The following is a 15,480-nucleotide window of genomic DNA, read 5'->3' on the forward strand; positions in this document are numbered from 1 at the left end:
ATTTGGGTTTGCGTCGTGTTGCTTGAAAGTTGGTCCGAAAGGATATGAATTTCATGTAAAAAACGGACCGGTTTGATAACTCCAAATACTTGATTTCCAAGGCAGTATCCGACGCAATATCCATCAACAGCATCATTACTGTAGGCGAGACGTGGGTTTATTAGTATGAGACGCAATCCAGATATCAGGCAAGTGGGTGGAGAGCTCCGAATGAACCAAGACCAAAAACCAAGTCGTTTTCAGTCCAACGATCAAGCGATGCTCACGATTTTTATGGAACATGGATTATTGTAATCCACAAATTTTTGCCAGAAGGTCAGACAGTAAATAAGGATTATTATTTGGATGTTATGAGACGTTTATGTGAAGCAATTCGCCGAAAAAGAAAGGACTTGTCGGAAAACAACTCGTGGATTCTGACCCATGATAACGCACCGCCGCACAATGCCATGATTATCCGTGAATGTTTGATCAAGAACGAAACGAACACCCTCCAACAGCCATCGAATTCACCTGATATGGCAGCCTGCAAATGTTTTTCTGTTTATGGTAAAAAAAAACACTACGGGGAACGCGTTTTAACATCCAAAAAACCCGAAAGGAGGTAATGGAAAAATCGAAGACGGCTTTGCCGAAACCAGAGTTCCAGAAACGTTTCGAATGCTGGATCAAGCGCTGGTTGAAGTGTGTTGCAGTTTATAGGGAGCACTTTGAAGGCGATGCTATCACTTTTGAATAATAAACTTGTATGTTGAATTTTCCGAATATATTCCGCAAACTTTTTGATCAAGGATATTGTCCGAAACACTGATTAAAAAAAAAATAATTGGCGCGTACACTTCTGTTAGGTATTTATTCGAGCGCCTCCTTCTATTTGTGGCGTGCGTCTTGATGTTGTTCCACAAATGGAGGGACCTACAGTTTTAAGCCGACTCCGAACGGCAAATGGTTTTTACGAGTTGCTTTTTACTTGACTGATTTGTGGGTTTTTTTCAATTATTTTTTCTTGATTTCCCTTTTTTTGCGCTATTTTGCATTATATTTTGGGGGGAAAAATACATTCATTTTTTGCGCTAAATTAATATTTTATATTTCATTTACAGCTTTAAATTGGGAATTTTAATCTTCACAACGATTTTCCACTTAAATGCATCATCTGTATCCGTCGCTAAAAGGTGACCAATTGTGTCCTCTGGGGTTCCATCCCCAGACCCGCTATCCAACGCGTTGTAAACGTTGCTTTCGCGATTACAAAGAACATGGCGGCCGGCGGGGTATTGAAGATGTGGCCGTCTCATCGCCCAATTTAACTGACAGCGGAAATTCCAGGTAATTGTATAGATCTGAAAGAAGTAATACTTTGTATATAATAAACTCTACTACCCAGACCATCATCACGCACATGGACCTCTACGCAGAATCTGTCGTCTTTCAATGGCACTGGGAGTAGCAGTGATATTGGTATGCGAAACAAAACTGAAAATACTTTTGAAATCCCGGTTTTTTGGAAAAAGAAAAACAATTGTTAATCTTTTTAATGAAGCTTCTATTTTTTGATTTTTGAAGCTTTGCAAAACTACTCGTACATAAACACTTACACAACCATATATTCTAGATGTCAGTCACACAAGTTCATGTAAATAAAATACCCGCCTGTACTTTCCCGCTTAACTAAAAAACCTCATTTGTACCCGCATTTTTAAATTATATTAACCCAACAGATCAATTTGGCTTCACATCAATTAACGTCTTCAGTAAACAAAGAAATCCTTGCATTGTTGTTGTATGCTCTAATATTTTTGTGTAAATTGATTTTGAGACGCTTCGATAGAGAACGAGAAATGTATAAAATATTTTTGATTAGTTCTCTACCACATGTTATGACTACTTAATCGGCTTACATCTCATACAGGGTGGTCCAAATACAAGTTTACATTTTAATCAAAGGTTGTTTTGATAATATCAACGCTCTTTCGCCAAACATCCTGACTGGCTGTGAGTATCCTACCCCTGCCCAACGAAATTAGTCGCTTTGAGCTTGAAGGAAATTTTGCGCAAAATAGTTTTAATTCAAACTTCGGCTGCTGTGCAAAATTTCACTACATTGACTTGCTAGCACACAACGCCCACGGTCCCCGCTGTCACACGGTGTGTACTGACGAGAATGTGGCTTGAGTGTTGTAACTCACTCCAGGAACATCTACACATGCGGAAAAGAATTCAGAAGGTGTGGCCAAGATGAGACCGTTAATCCACTCTCAGTGAATTTGAAAAAATCAGCTCATTGGCTAACGTCACCGGGGTCATGTCAGAGGTTTGTTTACGAAAAAACTGAGATTGTGTTGTTGATATATGATAAAAATTAATGCAGTCCTCTAACATGTTGCTTCGTTGCCATCTGAACAACGACTTGACTGGTCCAAGTGTGAATGCGTGTGAAATGAGTGGCTAGAATTCTACTTCCGAGTAACCGTTGACGTGGTAGCCGAAGCTGGTCGTTCAATTTCGTTTCTCACCATAGCAGATTGGACAAACATGGTAATCTATCATCGATCTAGCATCGATCCACCAATGATCTTAAAGACTCAGCATTTCGTGCATCCTTCTGTGGAGAGTTCCCCACAAAGATCTCTCACTATTTGCTTTCAAATTCCTCTTCATATCCGCTCATTTTGGGTCTTAGAGCAGATTGAATTAGACTAAAATTGGTTGGGCTGAATATTTTTTTACGATACACATTTTCAGTTTCATCATATTGCCGCATCTGGGTTTTGGAAACCCAAGAATATTTTAGAAAACCCGATGCATTCGATGTGAGCTATAGTTTGATATGTTTAAAGTTTTTGTTGGGAGTGGGGCCATCATTGACATTGGGGACACTTTACGTTTAAGAGCTCAGTTAGTGGAGTCTTCATTTATGTGACTTAAAAGAAAAATAGAAAAACAAAAAAAAAAGATAATTGGCGCACACACATCTGTTAGGTGTTTAATCAAGCTCCCCCCTAGTGGCGTGCCACTTGATGCTGTTCCAGAAATGGAGGGACTACAGTTTTAAGCTGACTCCGAACGGCAGATATATTATATTTTTTATGAGGACCTTTTCCGTGCCATAAATACACTCGGAGGTTTGCTATCGCCTGCCGAGCGGCGGCCGCTACTAGAAAGCTATTATTATTTTATATGGAAAGCTGGGTTAGAGGTTAATGAAAGCTTAACTTAAGAAACTTAAGAGCCTGTCGATTTTAGGTAAATTTAAAGGTACCTAGAAATTTTTATTGAAAAGGATTGATTTGACGTGACATTATAGGAGCCGAAGTCACTACAAAATGTACAAAATTGTTGCCATTTTTATGAATTTTATGGATGAGCGCACGAAGCCCTAATCACACAATTTTTCGTAGTTGTAATTGAAGATCAATTAAAAATGTATATTTTGTTCGCCAAGTTCAGCAATCGCTTAGCAGCTGTCCTGACCATGACAATGGGTCGATTTAGAGCTGCATTTTGACAGCGTTAACATTTTTGGTGCTTCCTTGCCTGTGTAATGTCTTTTGGTATGACAGAAAGGTAGCGAGCTAATCTTGTTGGGATAATGCGATATGGTCTCGCACTAGCTTACATCAAAACGGTGTGGAAAGAGCTCAGACCGAAGATAGTTAAAAGGGACTACTCACTAGCTAAGTTCTTCAGGCCGACTACATTGCCAAGCTTAACAGAAAACTGCACGCTGCTGAAACTTTGTCACAAGTAACTAAGTCCCTCATGGTGTTGTAGCACAGAATCCTGAGAGGGATGTACACCATGATAAATAGGTTCATAGTAGCATATGGAACAGTGGTGTGGGTATCGAGGATCGTCCTAACGACGGCAGCGACGTGCACCAAATTGCAACCGCGATAGAGGTGATGCTCGAGCATTCAGCCAAGCGCTTCTTACTCGTATAAGTATTTAATATGACTATTGAAGACTAGTGAATATGAATACGGAATTGTTAAGCTCTCAGTTTCCACTTGCCAAACTCTCCAGAGATAATATAAGTAAGGCCATAAAATTTCAAAAGAGGTTCAGTATTGAACTGGACAATAAACTGGAATATCTCTGTTCTTGAAAGGAGACAGTTTCCAGGAAGTAAAGAGTTTCCAGATGGCACGAAAACACCCGACGGCATGGGCGCTGAGATATACACGTATGTACCCAAAACAAAGCTGACTGAACCGATGGGTAGTTTTCCTGGAAACTAGCAAGCAGAAGTATGTGCAGTGAGCAATTCAGAAAGAAACCTCCGAAATGAGTAGATTGCCATTCTAAGCGTTAGTCAGGAGGCACTCAAAGATTTGTTTTCCTTTGAGGTCATTTTTTGCATTAAAAACACTAGCTTCATATTCTGTGGAATCGGAACTAACATAGTGCCCGAATGCCTTAACAATATAAATCAATTTGGTGTAACAAATAAAATTGTACTTTGTTGGATTCAGGGTCACTCTGGAATAAAAGGTAATGAAATTGCTAATGAACTCGCTAGCGGCATCGGTAGCATATTTTCACGGCAGAGAACCATACTGCGGCATCAACTGGGCAGAAACTAAATGCAGGGTAAATAGTTGGGAAAATACTTTAAGAATTATCCATTGAGAAGTCACACAAGAACTCCGTCAAGCCAAAAGGTTTATAAGACTTTTTACTTACAATAGGGAACTGCATAAGATGCGTAAAGTCTCTTCATATTTTTCATTGGCGCGATAACTGCTTACGCGATTTTGGCCGAGTTTAACAAAGCGCGCCAGTCGTTTCTTTCTCGTGCTAACCGGCGCCAGTTGGACACCACAAGTGTGTGTCGATTATCCTTTCATGGATTTGGCGTATTTTGAATATCTGATCGATTGTGGACTTTCCAGAGATGCGGAAGGTAGACATCAGTAAAATAGCAGGTTTTCTGACTGGCCACTATTACTTAAATTAACATTTCTCAAAAATTCACATTGGGAATGAGACAGAATGTAGACTCTGTCTGGAAGATGGTGAAACCAAAGATCATATATAATGCAACTGTATTGCTTGGCAAAGACAATACTGCACATCTTTAATCGAGATCAAATGGAACCAATGAAATGAAGAATGCTCCTTAATATCCACAAGGTGGAAAATATACTGAGAGACTTTGGCTTTCAACTAATTTCCAGTCTAAGGTAGGGAACATCCAGGCTAAATAGATTCTGATGCAAGTCAGTAGGACTAGTATTAACTACTTTTAAAACATGTTGTAGGACACAAAATATCTTTTAGGCCTAAGTGTCAGCAATTGGGCACACTACAGATATAAAATTATTATTACTATTATTAAGTCTTTGAGCTCATAGAGATATCAAATATATTAGCAGCGTGCAATTGCATTTGGCACATTCGGTATTCTCACCGGTCACTGCAGATTGCACAATCGCAGGTTCGGGATATGGTTCAATGACTTCTGTCGTGTTTGCGACCTATCCCCGGAAGCACTACAAACTACATCTGCTCGGTGATGCCATATTGAGAATCAGGAGTAAGCATTTCGACTTGGTGCAACCAGCTCCATCCTAGGTTTATTAAGGGAACTTGGTTTGGACGAAGTATTGTGATATTGCGATTGTGTTGAGGGTACAAAAGGCTTTCAGGTCGAAGTACAAACCGCCTTTTCTTCTATTCTATACCTACTATGACAAATCGGCTTAAGGCCAAAGTTTACCAAGACTGGGTTAACAATTACGTCAGCTGAAGGCATTGTCTACTCTTCCTAATAAATCCTTAGTAGACATTTTATTTTGATTTCATATGAAATATATTAACTTAGCGTGGGAGCGAGGGAGATATTAACATTTTGTCCGATAGCCGCGATCAAGGTTTTGACGACGTCATAGTAGAACCAAACTAGTCAACTCCTATAATGAGTAGATAATATCTCTTGGGCGTACGGGTAAAAAGAGGGAAATGAAGTTGCTAATGAGCTTGCCAGAAAGGAGACTGAATTTGTCTCAAGACCTCCTGGGCGGTCATCGTCATCCTCCCGACTGTTGCTACAGGGGAATTGCATAACTTACTTCTCAGGGAAGGGCGGAAAAGGTGCTATATCGAAAATCCTTTGGAAATAATTGAGCTCCCAGAACTTTCTGATTCAGTAGACAGAGGACTCAGAAGGTTCTGGGGACTTAATTTTCAAACTCGCAGCTGTGTTTATCAGTCATTGGACCGGTGGGGACATTCAAAGAAGACTGTTGAGTACTTTTTCTGTAAATTTCCTCGTTCGACAGCAAGACGATTAGGGTCACTGGACGCTCCTCTCTACGACAGCCTGGCACAGTGCACCAACCTGAATCGCATCAGTCTTCCCCATAATATCAACACCTCTGGCTAGCTGTAGGTATCTGCCTGTTGGAGGTCTCATAGTGGTATCAAAACCGCGCTTTAGTGCTACTTGGGGAGTTATACTACAATCATTTCACCTACCTTTATTAACTTATTATCATTTGCCTCTCGCCTATTCCCACAACACTTCGATATTGTTCTGAAAGGCTTCCCTTCTCAGCTTCATCAGGAAAAAAATAATTTTGTATATATTTGATTTAAAAAAACCTGTACTTGTGCCATCCTTTAAGCTTCTCATTTAAATGCACTTGATTTTTTGATTGTGAAATGTAGCAACATCCTTGCAAAAATCTTTATACCTCTGCATTGGTTATACGAGTATCATTAAAATTTGTTTGAGTATTCGTACTTTTTCATTAAATTGCATTTCTTCAATATTTCACATAAATATTTTTGTATGTTGGCAATTTGACACTTTAAAACACTGCCGTCGCTGCTGGTTGCGGATACCAATACGTGTGCATATATGGTTTGTAATTTTGTGGATACCAACAACAACTTTTGTACGAACATAATCTCAATAACATCTTAACGTAATCGTTATCGTAAACGTTATGTCTCTGGCTAATTAATAAATAACAAAATCACATCAACTAAAACACCGTAACTCCAAACGTACGTAATCGTATAATTGTCCCGTTAATTCGGGCTCACCGCACGGCATCGCACTGCACCGCATCGTATCGCCAATTCGCATTGCAATACCTGTACTTTGACTAAATTTGACAAAAAAACGTAACACCGTAACGCCAATGCATACAACCACACTGTTGGTCAATTCACATCTAATAGTTGTCCACTTCAATGTAGAACTAAAGCGGCGTCCACAGTCATGGACTTCCACACCGGACATCGACGAGGCGGTCAATCAGTCGAACAAGGACAACACACGTTCCAGTGGACGTATGCAGGAAAATGATGTGGATGTGACGGTAAAAATCCCAGTGCCGACACGACGGCATACGACGGCGCTGGATCTAAATGAGGTAAAAGAGTGGTGGAAAGAATTTCCAAATAGTATATAAATTATAATACGTAGCTTAGCTCAACATTTAATCTGGAGGTCAGCCTGCCACAAGGAAGAGTGCAATGAATGTATGAGGTGGATTGGCGGCTCTTATGAGTGTAGTTAAAATGTTCGTACTTTAAAACAACTTCTCCAAATCTCATATTCTCAATCTTAGGGTAAGAAGAAAGGAGCATACTAGGTTTGCTGAAGGAACTGGGTTCTTAAGAAGTTTTGTGATGCATCGTCATCGTCATTATTAGCACTACAGTCTTGTGCATACCATTGCTTCCACAACTACGGTTCTCCACTCCAATCGATCGTCTACTATGTCTTTCCAGCTTGTGATTCCCACTTTCTACAGGTCGGCTCTGACCTCATTAATTTTATCTGGTTTATCTGGTCTCCTCGACTTTTACGTCCAATTGGTTTTCTGTGCTGGCAGCTCCATTTGAGCATTCTGTACATGTGCCCCAGATACCCGATTCGTTGACTATTTATAAAGCGTTTTGCGTTTCCACTATGTATCAATTTGTCGAGCTCGGAATTGTATCTTATCCGATATGTTCCGTCAACTCCGTCGGACCATAGATGTTACAAAAGAGATATTACGGTCGAAATAAAATACCATTAAAATAGGCGGACAAATGAAGATCTATATTTATGGCAATTACATTCATATCGAACACAGACTGGTTAAGGCTTCCCCTAACATCGAGAGTTCTTTCTACATCGATAACTGCAAGGCGGAAAATGGACTTACATGACATTTCGACAGCAACTTCAGATGCTCTACTGCCATAGGTATGATGTCAGCGGTCTTTTAATCGAAAGTCTTTGCAATGCTTAAAGTAAGTGAGTGGATATATAGCGAAAGGTGGCGAGGACATACAATTAGGGAATGCAGTGAGATCCAAGTTGCTTTAAAGGCCTTTGAAATCACTATAAAAAATATTGTAAGAATGTATTCGTATTATAAATTGAGACAAAACTCCGTTGCAAGGTGCGCATGAACTTATGTGAGTGCCGTTATATTGCGGTTACGAATTGGTGGATTAGCGAACCGCGGTTTTTGGAGCGTCCAATTGGAGCCAAATTTTGGGCCAACATGGCAGAGATAGTTGGGTTGGTCAAGAGTTTCATTGAAAAAGGTCATAAAAAGCGTTGGTGTATTGCGGACACCTGCAAAACAACCAAGTTCTTCATGAAAAGGCCTGACAGGATGGCAGCAAAATTCCTTCTCAAGTAGAGGAGGAGTGAACTACGAGCCTTTATAGAGCTAATTTCGGGCACAATACCCGGCGACTACATATGACCAAAGCTATAATTGACGATCCATTAGGAGCATCTTGTTGGAGGGCATCTTGGATGATGATAGTACGAGGATTTTCTCTGTCACTTTCTGGCTTTCGCTAAACATAGATGCTATATTTTTGGGTCGAATGTACCAAGAATGGATTCTCTTTCCCTTGAGAGGCTGCTTATACTTAAGAAACATTTAGGAAGTTTAGAGCAATGGGCAATACGGCATGAGTGTTTCGAAAATTTCCGCCAATCCACAATCCCATTTCAATATTTGTGTATCCTAGAACTTTATATGCCTTGATTTCCTGTAGAGCAATTCCTAATTCCATTGGGACTAATACACCAGTGTTTTCAGAATTATAGAAGTATTGCAGATTTTTAAAATTTCAAGATTTTGAATGCATCTATTTAGTAAGATCCCTTCAGCCATTGGATTGATGCTCTGAGGTTTTTTTTCGGTGTGGCTAGATGAGATTTTAATATTCTTCCCAACCAATTTGTTCTGCCGTTAAATCAAGGACGGGAATTTATATTGACCGCCTCGGTAGTCTAGCGTAAGTGCATTAGCCTGCCATTCCAGAGGTTTTGGGTTCTAATCCCCCGTAAAGCACGGTTCTAGCACTATTCCAAATTTACCTACTTTCCCTGTTTCTAAAAAAAAATCTCATTTCTCAAACCCTTTCCATCCTTACTCCCGCACAATAGTCAGCGCATTATTTGCATTGTGGCTACTAAAACAAAGAAGAACACATTGCATCAGTGGCGCCAGCATGAGGAAGCGTGCGACCGCGTTAAGAGTGCAGACACACAAAATTTAGTGAAGTCCTCCTTCTGCCAGTAAAATGTGAAACACATATGGCGCTCCAAGCAGTAAGACGGCGTTGTTCCTTAGCAACGACAGGTCGCTGTTGTGAAGACCTTCCTTATTCAGGGCGTTTAGAACTGTAACCAGTTTTGAAGTAGTGGGACTGTAAGTCCTCGCCTTCCAACATAATATAGATAAGCTTCGGCGAATGTAAAATGATGGATAACTTTTTAAAGGTATCGATTTTCAGAAGCTCGAACCAAATACATTAGCAGTGCCCTTTTCATATTCCTGCTTTGATCCATCCTTCCATGTGCCGCCTTCCATGAAATCTTAAGCCTCAAAATCCTTTTATTCTAAATGAAGTTAAACTAGCCTCTGTCTACTTATTTCAATTTTGGATGGTAGGGCGTGAAGGAAAAAATCTGCTGATCGTCTAAATTTTATATTTTAATATATATTAAAAATAAAGGTGTTAGGAGTGAGAGTGGAGGTAAAAAATGAATGAATGTTAACTTCGATGATCAGAAGGAGCATCTTATTCTCTTTAAATTTTCACTAGACTTGGGTGCGACGTTTTGTTTGTTATATAAATATGCAATGAAACCTCCCTTGGGCGGCCACTCATTGTAAATTGATCTTTCTTCCCGAAAGAGAGGTGTCCGCTCAAGAGAGGATAATTTGTTCCGTTCCCCAAGGCTTGTTATTGGAGAAAATTTCTATCCGAAGTAAGTGAGAGTCTAACAAAGATCTCCATTAGGAGAGGTTACACTATACCTATGTAATATTAAGGGTGGATTTTCGGAAGAAGGAAATAAAATTACAAAATCATAATCTTCTTTAGATCATCGTTACTGGATTCTAAAATTATAAATTTCTACATTTTCGGAAAATCTTTTTACAAACCATTTCTTTTTTCAAGTAATTAAGCTTTTTCCATTGTATTTATTTTCAATAATAATAATGAATATGCACGTAGGGTGAAGACTCCATTTCGAAGTCAGCCTCGTCGTCATCCAAATCATCACCCTCGCGTTCTACTATTCCAGAGGAGCTAATTATCCTCTCCACAGACAGCCTCGCCGAGCGGGTACGTAAAATGAATTTGCTGAAGAAACAGCGTCAAAACTCCCGAGAATCCAGTCGTGAGCGTTCAGTTTCCAAGAAGAGCGATGAGTAAGTTAAAAATAATCAATGTGTGCATTTCTCGCCGCTGTGTAGATATTGAATGTGCTAGTGCTTCATGTTTGGTTTTGTCCTCGCTTTTTGTTTGTTCCCCCAAATATTCCGTCCGTTACTAAAGTAGTGATAACAATTCATCCAGCGATACTGAGAGCAAAGCGCCACCTGATCGACCAGAACGTAGCAAATCCACCACCTCAGTCACAGAAGCTATTGCCAAACGCAATTCCCTGCCACCAAAGAAGATACCAACGTCGAGTACTGCATCCATAACAAATTCCACTTCCACAAGTACTTCCACAGCAACTGCTAGTGGCGCGACAAAATCAGTGAGTGTACCAGCTGCAGTAACAAATGGTCCAAAAACAACGAATACATCCTCGTCAACAAACAAATCGTCCTCAAGTACTTCGACAACGACGGCAGCCTTGAAGCAACAGAAGGAGGAAGCGCGGCGTTTGAAATCTGCCGAAGATGTGGAATTTATGCTAAAAATCAAGGATAGCAAGTTTGCACAAAAAAGACAAACACACGACACAAGTTCCCTTACGACGGAAACGACCGAAACCACTTTGGTCGGTCCGAACGATCGAGAGCTGCAGGACGAGCTGAAGCGGTTGCGCGCCGACTACGAAGCGATGAAAACGCGTGCTGAGCGTGCCGAACGCGATAAAAGTGACATTTTGTTGCGTCGGCTAGCTTCTATGGACACCGCCTCGAATCGGACCGCAGCCTCAGAGGCTCTGGCACTGCAGCAAAAAGTCAATGAAATGAAAGAGCAATTGGAAAAAGTAAATGAAGAGAAGCGTAGACTGAATATACGCATGAAAGATATTGAAAATAATCCAAAAAGCAACGAGTATGAGTTAAAACGTAAACTGCATGCGGCTGAGCAGTTGTGTGAGGAATTGATGGAGGATAACCAGGAGGCGAAAAAAGAAATTCTTAATTTGCAAGCCGAAATGGATGAACTGCAAGATACATACCGCGATGATGAAGTGAAGGCGAAAACAAACCTTCAAAAGGACCTAGAAAAGATGACGAAGAACTGTCGTATACTCAATTTCAAGTTAAAGAAATACGAACGCAAGGTGGAGATAATGGAACAGGAAAAACAGAATGGCTACAATTCAGATTTACTGGCGAAGGTTAACAAACTTGAAGAAGAGCTGCGTTTCTCAAACGAGTTAACACGTAAATTGCAAGTAAGTTACAGTTTCTGCCGCACATTTCTGTGGGCATATAACCTAAATATTAATTCTTAATAGGCTGAAGCTGAGGAGTTGCGCAATCCCGGCAAAAAGAAAACACCCATGTTGGGTATTATCGGCAAGTCTACATCGGCGGATGCCAGCCCACAGCCACCACTACAATTGCTGCGGGACTTGCAAGACTCTGTGGAACGCGAGTCTGACTTGAAGGATCAACTGAAATTTGCAGAAGAAGAGGTAAGCATATTTTATTGAAGTATTCCACATAGTGTCTCAGGTCTTATTAAAAAGTAAATACTATTAAGAAACAAAAGTTGACTATGCAATTGCGTGCTAAAATGGGCACAAATATTGGTACACAAACGATGGAACTCTCTGAAATTCTATGCTTTCCGCGTGCGACACAAACGAAGCGCCTGTTATGTGCGGATATTGCAGTCGAAACGGAATCAGTGCTTATTGGTGGTACGAGCGCAAATGTGGTAGTGGCTACCTGCGAAAATTCCACTAACACTGATGAAACTGAAACCATCGAAGTTGCCACAGGAACAGAAAATAATGAAACGCAAATTCGTGAAAGCAGAGATGTTGGCACCGAGATGACTGATCATGTTGTGTGTGATGCTTCAACTGAAACCGAGCGTCTAGAGCTAATTGACGCCACCACCGCGACTGAGAGCGGAGAAACTTCTGTCGATACTCACATTGCTGTACAGAACTTAAAGTCTTTCTGTGATCGTGAATGTTCACCATTTGCTACGGTCTTTGCGGCTGTTGCACCAAGAGCAACTCCTGCCCTACTTTTCCCGTCCGCAATGTCGCATGCGCTCATGGCGAGCGCTGGTGCAGGTATTTTCACAAACGCTCCACAATGCACTTAGCTTAGCTTTGAATGAAAAAGTGTCCTTTGTAGTATGTTTTTTTTGTATATGCTCGAAACTACTAAATTTTTTCTCACGCTCACCTTATGTATACGTGTAGTTAATTTTGAAGCGATCCCAAAAGCTAGAATTTTAAGCCTGAAGAATTCGGGTACGTTTAATGGAAAACGGGAAGTAAAAACTTAAGACATAGAAGAACAAATATAAGCTCTTTTTGGAAGCCTAGGTTATTGTGACACTGGCATCTTTATCCACTGGAGATAATACATACCACAGCGAAATGAAATAAGTCTCGTCAATGCGGTAACAGTTTTGTATGGACTTTAGAGTAGTGACAGTTTTGGATCATTTTTTACAAGAATCACCACTTCGAGTGAGCTGCAGAGCAATGCTTACTGTCCGTTTGTGTGCTGAAATTGAATGGCTAGGCCTTCAAGGGGCTTGGGAGTTTTCGAGTCTCAGCAGCCATGCATCCTACCTAACAATCAATCTCAATCAATAGAGCCTATCTGGTGATGTGAATTTGCGGCTAATCACTTTTTTGTAGGAAGCTCTGAGAGCTCGATGCTACGCCTTTAATTATAATTACAAAATGTCCCAACCTAATATTGCATATTATCCGCGCGTTTCGTAGGGTAGATCCAGAAACGACTGGGCTATTTCGGAGACAGCTCAGACAGGCTCATTTTCAATGATTGGTGCCTATATCCTCTGTTCTCTATCCTTTTCCTATTTGGGGTGTGCCTCTTAATGTTTTTCCACATATGTGTATAGAGAGAAATATAGTTTTATGCCGCCTCAGAACGGCAGATGATTATTTACGAGGTCTGCCATTGCCTATCGAAGAACTACGACACAGCTTTTGTATTATTTAGTGTCTCTGCCGACAGTGGGGTTTGAAACCGGGCACTAACAAAGACCATAGTACACTGAAAACATTTGATGCTTTTTCACTCAATAGTATTTTTTTGGAAACTAGCCGAAATTTATGTCTACGAAAAGCTTGTCCATGCTCGCTCGTCTATAGGCTGGGATAGAAGTACGTTTCTGTCGAAAGATCGGTCAGTCTGTGCCTACCCCTCTCAGTTCATCTATCATATTTTGGGTTTTTAAGGCAGCTGCCAAGATACATAAGTAGTTACCGGTAAGGTTAAGACAAGCTCAAGACTCTTGAGCAGGATACATCAGATAAATCCCATTAAAGACCCTTTTCTTTAGCCAAGTATCCATGCTTACAGTCGAAGGCAGGTTTTTGCCAATCTTCTCCACCAATGCGGGATATGTGTCTCGATGTTGTTCCACAAATTCAGAGTCTTATCGTTTCGTTCCGCTGAAATTGCTTATATGAGTAAAGAAGAGAGAGTAGACGTAACTATTTATAATAAATCCCTGTCTTTTTCTGATAATATCTCAGGCTTGTTGTTGTTATTGTAGCAGTTTAGAACCATGCTTACCGCGATGGAGCAATCACTCATCTTCGTTAATCTCATCCCACGGTAGCTCAGGAAACATGCTGTCTCGACAGTATGAGATGAGATGAGTATGAGTAGGTATGTGAAGTAGGACGATAATGGCATTCAGGGCGCGAGAATTGGTGAATGTGGTTACAGGCTCTTGGGGAATGTAGTTTCAAGCCCGGCTGTACTTTGTGGCTTTATATTCGTGGGTTATCAAATTTCTTTCGGGAGTTTCTCACTTTCTCATTGTACACGAATGCGTAGGACACCTAGTCGTGCTTAACTACAGTAAAGTAATGGGAATTAAAAGTAGGTAGGTAGGTGAAATGGTTCAATCGCCAATCTCGTACTCCCTAAGTAGCACTAAAGCGCCGTTTCGATACCATTATGAGACCTCCAACAGGTAGATATCTACAGCCAGCCCGAACTGTTGACGTAATGGAGAAGATTGCTTGGATTTAGAATGAGGGACTGCCCCAGGCTGTCAACGAAAGGCGCACCGAGTGACTTTAATCGTCTGGCTACCAAACCCGATCATTTACAGCTTCTGCAAAGGGGGTTAAATGGTAAACCTAGCTTTTTCGATCGTTCAATGACTAGTAAATCGCTACGAGTTTGGAGATTGAAAGGCGTGGGGTGCCTAGAACTTTCTGAGTTTTTCATGTATTGTACTGGGGCCAACGGGTTTTCGAAATAGCGCATGATGAAATGGCGTTCCGTTTTTTCTGCGCTTTTCTGACAAGTAAGTTGCGGAATTCCCCCTTAACAAGAGTCCTGGGGATGCCGATGACCGGGTAGTAGATCTCTGAGACCAATTCAGTCCTTTTCCTGACAAGCTCATCTGCAACTGATAACTAAAACCCATTACAAATATCTTTAAATATTTACGTCCGGTTATCTAAATTCTTATTAAAGTGGCAAGTTGATTTTCAGCAATTTTCAAAACTAATGCATGACCGAACAAAATCTTAGTAGAGTACTAATCTTCTGTTCTAATTGTACAATTTCAGGCGGAAAATTTGAGGAAAAAGGTTGCCCGCTACGAGGATGAGAATGATTCGCTAATGATGCAGTTGAAAAAAATGGCAACACGCTCCAGAAGTACGAATATGAGTTCAAAAACAAAATTTTATATTTATAGCATTTATTAAATTATTTCTATTTTTTCACCTTAAATTTATAAATTTGGACACAATTCCTATTCGAATAATAAAATATGCGCATTAAAATTTAA

General features: G+C 40.5%; 1 protein-coding gene across 10 annotated transcripts in view; it reads left to right on the forward strand.

Annotated features, from left to right (window-relative positions):
- LOC128865334 (myosin-11) overlaps window positions 1-15,480 on the forward strand; it is a 45,252-nt gene that overhangs the window by 17,527 nt on the left and 12,245 nt on the right. For 6 of the 10 annotated variants that reach the window (XM_054105535.1, XM_054105536.1, XM_054105534.1 and 3 more), the window contains exons 3-9: window positions 1,104-1,329; window positions 1,388-1,461; window positions 7,192-7,385; window positions 10,495-10,691; window positions 10,819-11,902; window positions 11,966-12,145; window positions 12,214-12,757. In XM_054105535.1, coding sequence (XP_053961510.1) covers window positions 1,148-1,329; window positions 1,388-1,461; window positions 7,192-7,385; window positions 10,495-10,691; window positions 10,819-11,902; window positions 11,966-12,145; window positions 12,214-12,757 — 2,455 coding nt within the window. In that variant the 5' untranslated portion in view covers window positions 1,104-1,147. Of the gene's footprint in view, window positions 1-1,103; window positions 1,330-1,387; window positions 1,462-7,191; window positions 7,386-10,494; window positions 10,692-10,818; window positions 11,903-11,965; window positions 12,146-12,213; window positions 12,758-15,256; window positions 15,348-15,480 lie in introns of all 10 variants that reach the window. The other 4 variants (XM_054105543.1, XM_054105542.1, XM_054105541.1 and 1 more) reach the window with 4 other exon arrangements.

The sequence above is a fragment of the Anastrepha ludens genome, chromosome 5, assembly GCF_028408465.1.
Source record: "Anastrepha ludens isolate Willacy chromosome 5, idAnaLude1.1, whole genome shotgun sequence".
NCBI classification, from domain to species: domain Eukaryota; kingdom Metazoa; phylum Arthropoda; class Insecta; order Diptera; family Tephritidae; genus Anastrepha; species Anastrepha ludens.